Raw genomic sequence first — 11,666 nt, forward strand, 5'->3', positions numbered from 1 at the left:
ACTGTACTGATGTTTGCAAGAGGTTTATTACCAATGGAGTAATAATCTTTGCTTCTTCAAATATATACATATTTCTTCTTACCTGGCTCAGGCACAGATTACTCAATTTGAAAATTTCTATCATTGTTTGAAAAGTTCAGGGAGCTAGGATGTTATCAGAGGTCAGACTTCTAAGAGAATTAGGAGTGAACAATTAAAGTAAGTAATTTTAAACAGCTAGATAAGGAGAAAAAAAAAAAAAGCTTATGTCTGTTGAGAAGCAACAACCAGTAGGCTGCTGATAGTGAATATAAACATAATTTGCCCTCTATGTAGCTATTAGAAGGCAGTGTACTTGTAGATTTAGTTTTACTTATTATTTAGTTGTGTTTCAGCCTTACCTTAGCGCATGTTGTGTATACTCTTACAAAGATGCAGTTCTTTCTAAAGAGGTCGTAAGCAAACAGAGGCAGGGAAGCATCTAAACTGGAAGGTACTTCTAGAGCTCAGCTGGTCCAGTCCCTGGCAAAGGAAGGCTCACAACAGTTAGATACAACTTGAAGATGGTTCAAATAAAAACACATTCATTTTGGGGAATGCAGTGATGCATGTACTTTTGAAAGTTGTCTCCTGCATGCCCTTGGGCATCAAAGTAGCACATACACAATGTAAAGATGAGGGCACTGCCTTCTCCCAAGATGTTGCCACTAACATTGGATTATTTTTTTTGGTCCAAAATTCTTTCAAACAAATGTTAAACTTGCATTTAGGCTTATTACAATAGTTTGTTAATAATTTGTAAGAACATGTTACTTATTTGGGGGTATGTAGAGCTTACAGTTTTGTGCTTTTAAACGGATGTGTGCTGGCTTTTTAACTGCTGTATTTCAGGGGGATTAATTTATATGCCAGTCTGTGAATTTAGGCAGCTCATGGCTAGAGGGAGTGATAATGCTTAAATTGTCCCAGCAAGACTGAGAGGCTGGCTGCCAGTGTCCTGAAGGAAAAACTCAAACAGTGCTCAAGAAAGCGGCAATGCAAACACAGACGTGTGAGAACTGGAGGGTAGAATTTTACCTGCTTGCATAGTAACAACTTCGTTATTTTCAGGTGGTGTGGAATTGCTACGTATGAGGTTTCTGTCTGGCAACAGCAGTGATGTGATGTATGGGAGAATTCCAAGGTTCACAATCTTTAAACCAAATACGTTGTAATGTAACTGTTCTGGGCTTTACAGGTTTTCAGAAAAATAGGGAATTTCCCATGGGCATTTTAACATCTTACCATTCTTTTGGGACAGAGCTGTAAAATGAGCTTTCCTTTTCTTGCTGTAATTTTAAGTCAACATTTCTCCACCACTCCCACCCCTCTAGGTTTCCTTCTACCTGGAAAGGATTCTGAGTTTTACTTCAGAAATGATTGCACATGTTGTTCTTTACATTCTTTGAGTATTGATTGGAGAGAAATTAATTTTTTGTCTCTTAAGTTTGTGTTAAATTCCAAAACAAGAAAAATACTGCGAAAGAGAGGAAGAGAATGAGCTCTAAAGGTGCATTTGCAAATAAACTTTGAAAGGATATTTACAATGAAGTGAGAAAGGAAAGGAATTACAGTAATCTTAGGTCAGAAAAACTAGTCCTTAAAAATTTTAAGAGAGGCATGCAGATAAAGGAACATGTATGTTTAGGAAAGCTTGATAAAACTGTAGAAAAATAGCATATATCTGTACCTAAAGGTATAATATAACATTAAATCAAGAAGGAAATTAACTAAATTAACTTTTTTTCCCCCCCTTTTTTTTTTTTTTTTTTTTTTAAACAGTTGAACAAACAGAACATTCCGGTGTAATTCTGAAGGAAGACACCCAAACTATGGAGACAAGTCCATCTGACTCAAGCACCAAAGATGGTGTAGATGCTGAGAAAGAGGATGCTCATGTAGTTAAACAGTTGCCATCTTTGGAAGAAGATGCAGAAGACCTTGAACAAGCATCTGAGCCACCGTCATATGATCTGGGCTTTAAAAAGGTTTTTAAATTTGTTGGATTCAGATTCACAGTGAAGAAAGAGAAGACAGGAAAATCAGAACCAGTTCAGCTGCTTACTGTAAAAAAGGAAACACAAGTCACTGAAGGAGCTGATGATCAAAAAGAAGTCACCTCAGAAGAAACAGTGATGCCTGAAGATGCACCCTCTGCAGAAGACAACACCAAAGATGCACTGAAAAATGAAAAAACGGAAGACGAATCTCCTAAAACACCAGAAGCAAATGAGATTAGTTCTCAGTCATCTGCTTTAGCCAATGATACTGCATCACCATTAAGAAAATTTTTTTCTCAGGGATTGGCTGGATTTAGAAAAAAGAAGAGTTTTAGGAAGCCCAAAGAAGATGAACAACCATCTCCTACAAAAGAAGAAGAGCAAGAAAAAGAGGGGGCAACATTAACAACTGAAACCAGTGAAAAGGAGAAATCTGAGTCTGAGAAGCAAGTTGAAGAGAAGAATGTGACAGCAGTAACCATTGAAACGCATGAGAAAGAACAAACAGAAGATGAAAAACAAGAGCCTAAGACTGAAACAGCCATAGGAGTTGATGCAAGTGAGAAGGAAAAGCTACTAGAGCATGATGAGCAGGATGTAGTGATAACTGTTGCTACAGCAAGTGCAAAGGAGGAAAAAGCTGAAGAAGATCAAGAAGGTAAATTAATAGAAGTCACAGAAAATATTGGTAAAAAGGAAGAAAAAACTGAAGAAGGAGAGAAGGAAAGTGAAGTGACAGAGAAACCACTAATAACAATCCCTGTAATCACAGACAGTGTGAATGGAGAACTGAAGGCATCCTCAGAAGTCCTACCTGTAGGAGAAAATCTGGAGTCAACAGGAAAATGTAAAATAAGTGACAGAACTGAAATATCCTCTGAAGAGAAACTTGAAGCAGGATCTTCATTGGCAACTAGTGAAGAGTTTAAAAAGTCTGAAGGAATAGAAGGAAGTAAACCTGTGTCACTGGTGAAAGAAATGTTTGAAAAATCAGAGAAAGCAGAATTGAAAATTTCACCCACGGCAGAAGATGCCACTGAAACACAAGGAGAAGCTCATGATAAAACCACAGAGAAGGCAGCAAGCAAAGGCCATGAGACAGAACTGACTCTGGAGGCTGCTGGATCAAAGTCCTTTTCTACTTCTGAACAGTCATTTGATACCGCGGATGATCAACGATCAGTCAAACCCACTGATGAAGGGCTACAAGGCAAAATTGGTGAAATTGTGACTGATAGTACTAAACCAGGAGAAATAACCACAGAAATAGCTCCTGAAGAAGCAGCTGGAAAGAGGCCTCCAGAAGGTATCACAAATGAAGCTGAACTGCTCTCTTCTCAAGAAAAAAATAAATTACAAGGCAGTCCTTTAAAGAAACTCTTTACGGGTACTGGATTAAAAAAACTGTCTGGAAAGAAGCATAAAGGCAAAAGAGAAGAATCTAAGTTAGGGGAACAGGGAGAACTAACTCAACACTTATCAGATTCCCCAGATAGCCCGGAAGAACAAAAGGTGGAGAGTTCTGCTTCTTCTCCTGAGGAGCTGAATGAAATTCCTTCTTTGGAAAAATCTGCAGATGGAATGCAGGTCTCTGAAAATGAAGATGCTGCAATTTCAGATGTGGAGAGAAAAAGAGAAAGTGTTACGCCTTGGGCATCATTTAAAAAGATGGTGACTCCCAAGAAACGTGTCAGAAGACCTTCTGAAAGTGATAAAGAAGAAGAAATTGATAAGACAAAGAGCACTGCAGTGCCTGCAACTGAAAATGGAGCTGAAGAAAGTCAGGTAGAGTTAAAAGAAAATGGAATGGACCAGAAAACAGAGAAAGTCACAGAAGAGCCTAAAAGAAAGGTTGACACCTCTGTGTCTTGGGAAGCCTTTATATGTGTAGGCTCTTCAAAGAAAAGAGCCAGGAAATCATCATCATCTGATGAAGAAGCTGAGCATAAATTTGGTCAAGATGGCCAAAAAATAGAAGAATCTGGACAGAGCAAAGAAACAGCAACAGATGCAATTCTTACTAGTTCTCAGGAGAGTGATCAAGGACAAGGGAATTCCTCTCCAGAACAAGCTGGAAGCCCATCTGAAGGTGAAGGTATTTCAACATGGGAGTCATTTAAAAGGTTAGTTACTCCAAGAAGGAAATCCAAAACCAGAATGGAAGAGAGAACCGAAGACTCTGTTGTGGGATCTAGCCTGGAACATTCAACATCAGATGGTGAGCCGGGAAAAGATGAATCATGGGTTCCATTTAGAAAACTTATGCCTGGCCGTAGGAAGAAAAAGTCAGATGGAAAGCCAGAACCAACTCATCTTAAACAAGCAAGAGAAGACATGGCAGAAACAGCTGAGGAAGATTCAGATATTCCAGCTGTTGTTCCTTTGTCTGAATATGAAGCAGCAGAGCAAGAGAAAATTGAAGCCCAGAAAGTGAAAGATGCTGAAGCAATGAAAAAACAAACCTCAGAGGAAGAAGGAGCAGAAAAATTAGAAGACACCCTGGAAGTTAAGCAACCCAGTGAAGGGCTGGTACATGCAGTCACTGTTACTGTTGTGGAAGGGGAAAGAGCTGTTACCAGTATTGAAGAAAGGTCACCATCGTGGATATCTGCTGCTCTGACAGAGTGCATTGAGCAGGCGGAAGAAGAGGAAGAGAAAGAAACTGAGAAAGCATTTGAATCAGAAGTTGTTGTAGAACAAGCAGTGGTAGTTGCTAAGACAGCGCCGGAGACGAGAAAGGATCTTAGTGATGATACCACAGCAAGTGAGCTAGAGTTAACCTCAGAGGCAGTGACGGCTCTGGAGGAGACAGCTGAAGCTTCCTGTGCTGAAGAAACAATGGAAGTATCCTTTGCTGAGGAGACAACTGAGATGGTTTCTGCTGTTTCACAGTTGCTAGAAACCCCAGATACTACAGAAGAAGTTACGCCAGTACAAGAAGTAGAAGCCACTGAACAAAATTTGAAAGAATTAGAGAAGCAGACGCAAAAAGTTCTTCACGAAGTTGCTGAAAGAGTAAAGTCATCAGAAGTAGCACAGATGGTTAGTGAAAGAACCATGACACCAACTGTAGTTACAACAGTGCAAGAAGTTGAGTCAGAAGTGAAGGATGATGCTACAGATGAGAAAGTTGCAGGTCAGGAAACAGTTTTGCTTGATCAGTCCTTGAAAAGAGAAGAACACACAGAGGATGATGTCCAGCCCCCGGAAAGTGCAGAGAGCATTCAGGACAGAGATAAAATTGAAGAGAGAGGACATGAAGGTTCAGAAAGAAGTGAATTATCTGCTGCAGTGAAAGAAAGCACAGAAGGATATGAAAATGTGGATGTATTGAGAGATGAAAGGCAGTGGCAGGCATGTGAGGAAGAAATTGTAGAAGACCAAGAGATATCTGAAATGCAGAGGACAGTTGAGGAACCTTCATCACAAGATAGCAAAACTGTCACTCCTGAGGAAGAGCCATTAACAAAGCAGGAGCCTTCAGAACAAGAGAAACTGCCCCTAGCAGAGTTAACAGTAGATGAGATGAGAGATGAATGTATTCCAGAAGTCCAGGCTGCAGTAAGTATTACATAAGATACTAAGGTTGATCTGTCAAAGAAAAATTCAGCAAGTGTTAACTTGATTTAGAGTCAGGTTGTGGCAATAGTTCTGTCAAAGACCTTCCTTGTGCAGCATGAGGCATCTGAAGTTTGTTTTTAGTGAGACAGACACGGATGTCCAGAAGGAGCAGCCACTGATGCTCATGTGCAGTGATGTGGATGCAATGACTGCAGAAAGGGGGTGGGAGATGGTGTGCATGGATCAGAAGGTGCTGAAAACGATTGCCACTGGGGCTCCTGCACAGCACTCTGTGACTGAAGATATTATATGAAAACATATGATGCAGCTGTGATGCATATGATACCAGACATAGCAGGTGGTATCTTTAGTCATAGGCAGAGATACAGTTGTATCTGAGACACTTCTGCAAAGGCAGGAAAAGAAATGATACCATTATCTCTATGTGTGTACAGAAGTTATTGTGACTGATGCGTTCCTATCTTCTTACCTATGTCTCCACCATCTTTCTGGCTGTCATGGTTTCAAGTGCTGTCAGCTGTCCCTTGCTTTGAGCTGCCCTTTATTTTCTGAGCTGTGTCCCGACACACTGGATGTGCTGGGATCTTGGTGACCTGCTAATCTCAGTGTCCTTATAACATTCCTCTCCTCCTGGTCACCTCTTCTGGTGCTTTCACCCAGAACATTCTCAGTCTCTCCCTGCTTGTACCCTTCTTTAAGGATCTGTTACGATTCTCCACAGGTGCAGAACGAGACCGAAGATGAAACCTCTGCCTTGGGGCTTCCAGGTGAAGAGCCCGTGAAGCTTGAAGGAGAGGATGAAACTCTCACCGCAGGACCAGTGTGTACAGAAGCAGTTGTCACTGTGGTCCCTGTTGAACCTGAAAGACAAGACAAAATTCCTGAGCTAGACTCACAAGAGCAAACTTGTACTGAAAGAGTTCCTAGCAAGGCACCTGCCCAGGAAGAGGAAGAAGATGCTGCACTCCTTGGAGTAAAAAGCACAGAAGTCATTGCTGTTGAGGTCCCGATGCAGAATGAGGTAGAAACCTGTGCCCTTACCTCTGAAACCACAGCCTCAGAAGCAGCAGAAGCTGCTGAGCAGAGTGTGAGGGATGGGGATGTCAAGCAGATAGTGACAAAAGATACCGTCCCCATCCTAGAGCCAGAATGCACAGAAACAACTGAAAGCCTCTCCCAGAGCGATGAAGTCAAAGGAGGCAAAATAGAAGATGCCATGCTTAAAACTGAAACACACTCCCCAAGCGATAAGGCTCTTACTGAGGTCACCCCCCAGACTGAAGGAGACAGCATATCTAATGCAGCATCAGCGTGCCTAGGTATCACTGAAAATGGAAGCACTCCCCTCACTGACATAAGTCCTAAGACAAGTGAAAAACAAAGCAGCTTAGTTGAAGAAAGGTCTGCAGAAACAGCACAAGAACTTGTAGAAACCTTGAACTGTCAAGACCTTCAGAAAGAAGAAAGCATAAATGGGCAATTGATGGAAGGAGCCAAAGAAGTATTTGAATCTGGAGAACAGGAAGCTGTGAGGGGTGATGAATGTTGTTCAACAGCTGTCCAGCAAGAGGTTTTAACTGCGCAGGAGGAGCACCCCGACTCAGCCTTCCTATCAGCTGAGAGCTCAGAGGCTCAGAAAATGCCTGTGCCTGTAGCAGCTGCAGCAGTTGAAGAGCATGTCGTGGCAGAAACCGTCACGCCCACAGACACAACAGCCGAAACTGCAGAGCCCTTGGCAACCACACCAGAGCAAATGGTTTCTGATGAGGTCCCATTTACCACCCTTGACACTTCAGGCAGTGAAAGTGCACAGTCTGGTAGGGCAGAAGCACCCGAGCCTCAAGTAAGTCCCGCTTACATGAATGGAATACCAGAGAGTCCCCAGAGCACTGGACTACCCGAACAGCATGCTGCTCCTTTAAGCGATGGTCTCTCCCTCACCCACACAGAATTTGAGGCGGATGTTGTTCCTTCTGGGACTATAGAGTCCCAGAGTACAAAAATTGTACTGAATGTCATCCAGACGGCCGTTAATAAACTTGCGGAAACAGAAGAGGCCTTTGAGTCAGAGCAGCACATTAAGACCGTAGGGAAAAGCCCATCAGGTACAATTATACCTGAACTTCTGGAAAACATGCATGCAGATCACCAGTTCCTAGTAAAAAAGGAAGAGATATCAAGTATGGAACAAGAGCTCCAGCAATCCAAAGTAGAGAAACATGCTACATTAATAGAGTCTGCGGAAATTCATGCAACTGTAGGAAAAACAAAAGACATGCTGTTAACTTGTGAGGTGCTGGAAGATGGACAAAGTCAGAATTCTCTTCATATTGTGCCTACCCCTGACGACATTTCAAGGGAGAGTGTAAGACTTCAGAAATCAGCATTAGAGCTAAGTACTTCAGAAGATTCAACCAAAGATGTACACCCACTAAAACTGAAGGAAAAGGAGGTTGGGCAGGTTACAGAAATCTCAGACCAACATATAGGTCAGCAAACGTGTGCAGAAAGGGAGGAAGAACAACGTCACCTACCGGTGGAGGACGGGAAGATGCAGACGTGGCAGGATGATGGTTGCCAAGAAGGAGGCACGTCTTGTGATGGTGCACAAAGTCAGAACTCGTTGGCTCCTGAGGCCTTGAATGTAAGTAGCAATTTCAGCCAGCAATTTCTTCTTCTCCCCAAAGTAGATTTTGCACTCTCTACAACTGTTGTGTCTCTCCTCTCCCTTTTTTTTTTTTTTTTTTTTTTTTTTTTTTTTTTTTTTTTTAATTCCAGTGAAAGACAAGCACTCCCCGTTTCAACCAACAGGCCACAGATTTCCCTATATGCACCTACTCTACACCTTATTTGTTTTCTGTACAGCTGTGCTCACATTAAAGGCCTTTGTCTTGACCTGTGGTTTAGGGTGGTATTTCTGGGAGATAGAACATGTAGTTTCCAGTTTTCCAAGATACATTAAACACATGCCATACAGATGTGTATAAGATTTAATCCACAGACTTTTTTTTTTTTTTTTTTTTTCTTAGAGGTGAGTGTTGCCTTACATGGTAAACTTGAAGTGCCTTGTTCCCAAAGCTCTTTATACTTCAGTGAAATCCAAATCAGAAAAGGTGATAGGTATAGTCTTTCTCTTTGCTATTTACTGTTTTTGCTTAACTAAGCCATGTGACTGTCTTCAAATCCATTTCTAAAACTGCTTGGGAAAGATAAGATAATTTTGAGAGTAAGTTGTCATTAATACAGGGTTTTCTTTGTACTGTCTTCTTACTTTCAGATGTGCTAAGTATCCATGTGGCATTTGGAGAGATGCTGGTCCTAGAGAACAACTGACAATCCTGTGACAGAACCAGGAGCTTAATTCACTACCCTTTATTCTTGGATGTTAACATCTGCTCTTTCGAAGACTTCACATTTTTTGTCATTGTCATTAAAAAACAATGCCTTTAATGTTGGGTATATCTACACGTGTTCCATTCAAAGGTCATTTGCCTCTGCCCAAAATATCCCATTTAGACTGGAGATGCACAACTGAGTGAATGGACAGACCACTAAAATTTGTGCCACAGTTATTACCGTCCCCTCACTTAACGTGTCCTGTCTGTGCCCTGACTTCCTGAATCCCTTCATTCATCCCCAAATCCCCTACCTCCTTTCTGCAGTCTCCCTTACCCCAAACATCTTCCGTAGCTGCCTTGATCTGACCTACAAGTGGCCACAGCTGCTGCTCCACTTCTGTGCTGAGGGGAAAGAGGAGAGCTGACAGATGAGAACACACGAGACTTCTGGCTGACTAGCAGACATGTCTAGCAAACAGCAGGAACTGGATCACGCACAAATCCTTGAGCAAGATGCTCAAGATTGCTGCCTTTCAGTCCCATTCAGGTATCTCCATCCATCCTTCAGTTGTGTTTGCGCAGGCCTGATTTAGTCAGAAATTACTTCTACAGCGTAGCTTGAAAGGAGATTGAGAATGCTCTTTTTCTGTTGTTCAAGACTTCAGGTTTCAGGACTGGACTGTAATGTGTTGAATATTTATATGTATGTCTTAAACCCAGTTCTGATTTTATTGTAGAGCTATGATACTTCTGTACTGTTTAGGCGTACCCTTAAAGGAATTTTGTAGAGTAGCCTGGAGAGGAAATGGATACTGGTGGAGTGGAATTTGATAACATGTAGTTTCCTATTTATTGTTCCAGGTTTTTCCCTTTGTAAAATCTCTCCAAAACTTGGCTGTCATGCTTTGAATATTTATATGTATATCCTAAGCCCAGTTCTGATTTTAATGTAGAACTATGGTATTTCTAAAGACAAAAGGAGAGCCCTGACCTGTGTCAGATCCAACTGTGTTGACCAACGTCACTTCAACTTGCAGTCCTCCCAGGTTTCTGAGAACCCTTCAGACTTATTATTTCCCTGCTGTCTTACTCGTACAGCAACCCCAGCTGTACCACAACACCTAAATCACACCCTGCTCAGTCCTGGTCACTACCCCATTCATCCCCAAGTCTTTCCTCCACCCGCACCATCTAACATCCAGGCAGGTAGTGAATTCTGCTTTGGATTGCAAAAGACAGAAGAGAAGTTTGGGGTGCTGAAATCCTAAAAGTCTTCACCTAAGGTGGATTGGACTGAGAACAGCTGCAGACTGAGCTGGGTGATCTAAAGGAGAAAGAGGCCTCAAGCCTGAGAGTCCTGGGATGTCTGTCCCTAACAGGAGTAGGTCTTCCCTTCTGTTTGTTTACATTAAAATCAAACATGGGGTACCAGTCACAGCTCTGATTTCTAAAGTGAAGGTTACAGATCGCACTTTGTGAAAACCGATGCCCACCAAGTTGAACAATAGCTCACTATCCTACCTGTATAGTAATTTATTTTAAAAACAACTTTTAGTGTACAAATGCTCTTGTTATGGCAGGTGCTTGCCTCTCCTCGGGGCTGCACGTACAGCAAGCAATGCGACTGATTGCACTGGTGTGATTGCACCATCTGGTGCTGCCCTGCGTGGAAGCATCAAAAGATTTTTCCTTACCTCAGAGCAAATTATATAAATATTTAAAGCCAAACAATGTGGTTTCAAACAATCCAGTCTGTCTTTGTCCATTGTTAGTGGCAGCTTTCCCCCTTAGCTTTGGGCAATTCCAACAACTTCGGTTGGTTTCCACAGGTTTAAGTTGGCTTGCAAGTTAATCATGCTCTTAATAACACCTCACAAGTGCAAACTTGGCTGAATTTGTACAAATTGTGTACCTATGTACGTTAAGCCATATTGCAATGACTGCAGCAGGTAAAATGAAATAACAATAGCATGACCTGTGTAATCCTGATTCTTATGTTTGTAGCTCCAAAGCTGTTAATAATATGTAAAGTTAACTCTTGTCTGAACCTCATTTAAATAAAGCTAGCTTTATCACAATGTAAATTGTCTGTTGGTAGTAATTGGGCAGGCAAGTGCTTAAACTTGCTTGTTTTCTCCATTAATCCAGGGCCTAGGTAAGCAATGCAACAACCATAACTATAAAACAAATACAAAAGCTTCTTGTAACTGACAGCTAAAAATATATATTGCACCTGAAACCATGCTAACGGTGCAAGGAGCATGACTCCACCTAAATATCCTCCTTTGTTCCAGCGTATTGCTTTGGCCTCTGAAACTCTCATTTGAGACTGTGACTTCTGGCTTGTGCTTAAAAGCTTGAAGCTTTCTTTAATCCAATGTATTGGGTTACTGAATTTGATTTTGTGTTTTTAACGTAGATTTTCATTGATTAAATAAAATACAACTACCAATTTGTTCTAATGTGTGTACGTGTTGTTTTTTTTTTTCAGCTTGCTCACTGTAAATTACTTTTTGATGGTTGATTAATCTTCAGAGTTAGATTTGCTCATGATGATTGTTGTTAACGGATGTTCAGCTTTTCATGTGAATTAAAGGAGCTAATTACAGAATTAAATGGCAACTTGGGTATAAGTTTCTATAAAATACGCATGTACTATTAAGATACTTCAGAAAATTGTGAGGAAAAAAAAATCCATTAAATTCAAGATAGATAATAGTATTCAGTG

At 41.3% G+C, this 11,666-nt stretch overlaps 1 protein-coding gene across 1 annotated transcript in view; it reads left to right on the plus strand.

Moving 5' to 3' along the window:
* Positions 1 to 11,396, plus strand: part of AKAP12 (A-kinase anchoring protein 12) — a 30,658-nt gene extending 19,262 nt beyond the window's left edge. The window contains exons 3-5 of the mRNA XM_084283298.1: positions 1,801 to 5,579; positions 6,322 to 8,244; positions 8,878 to 11,396. Of these exons, the coding sequence (XP_084139424.1) occupies positions 1,801 to 5,579; positions 6,322 to 8,244; positions 8,878 to 8,886 (5,711 nt within the window). The 3' untranslated portion in view covers positions 8,887 to 11,396. The remainder of the gene's footprint in view (positions 1 to 1,800; positions 5,580 to 6,321; positions 8,245 to 8,877) is intronic.
* The last annotated feature ends 270 nt before the right edge of the window (positions 11,397 to 11,666 follow it).

This window comes from Netta rufina (genome assembly GCF_964035555.1).
Source record: "Netta rufina genome assembly, chromosome: 3".
NCBI classification, from domain to species: Eukaryota; Metazoa; Chordata; class Aves; order Anseriformes; family Anatidae; genus Netta; species Netta rufina.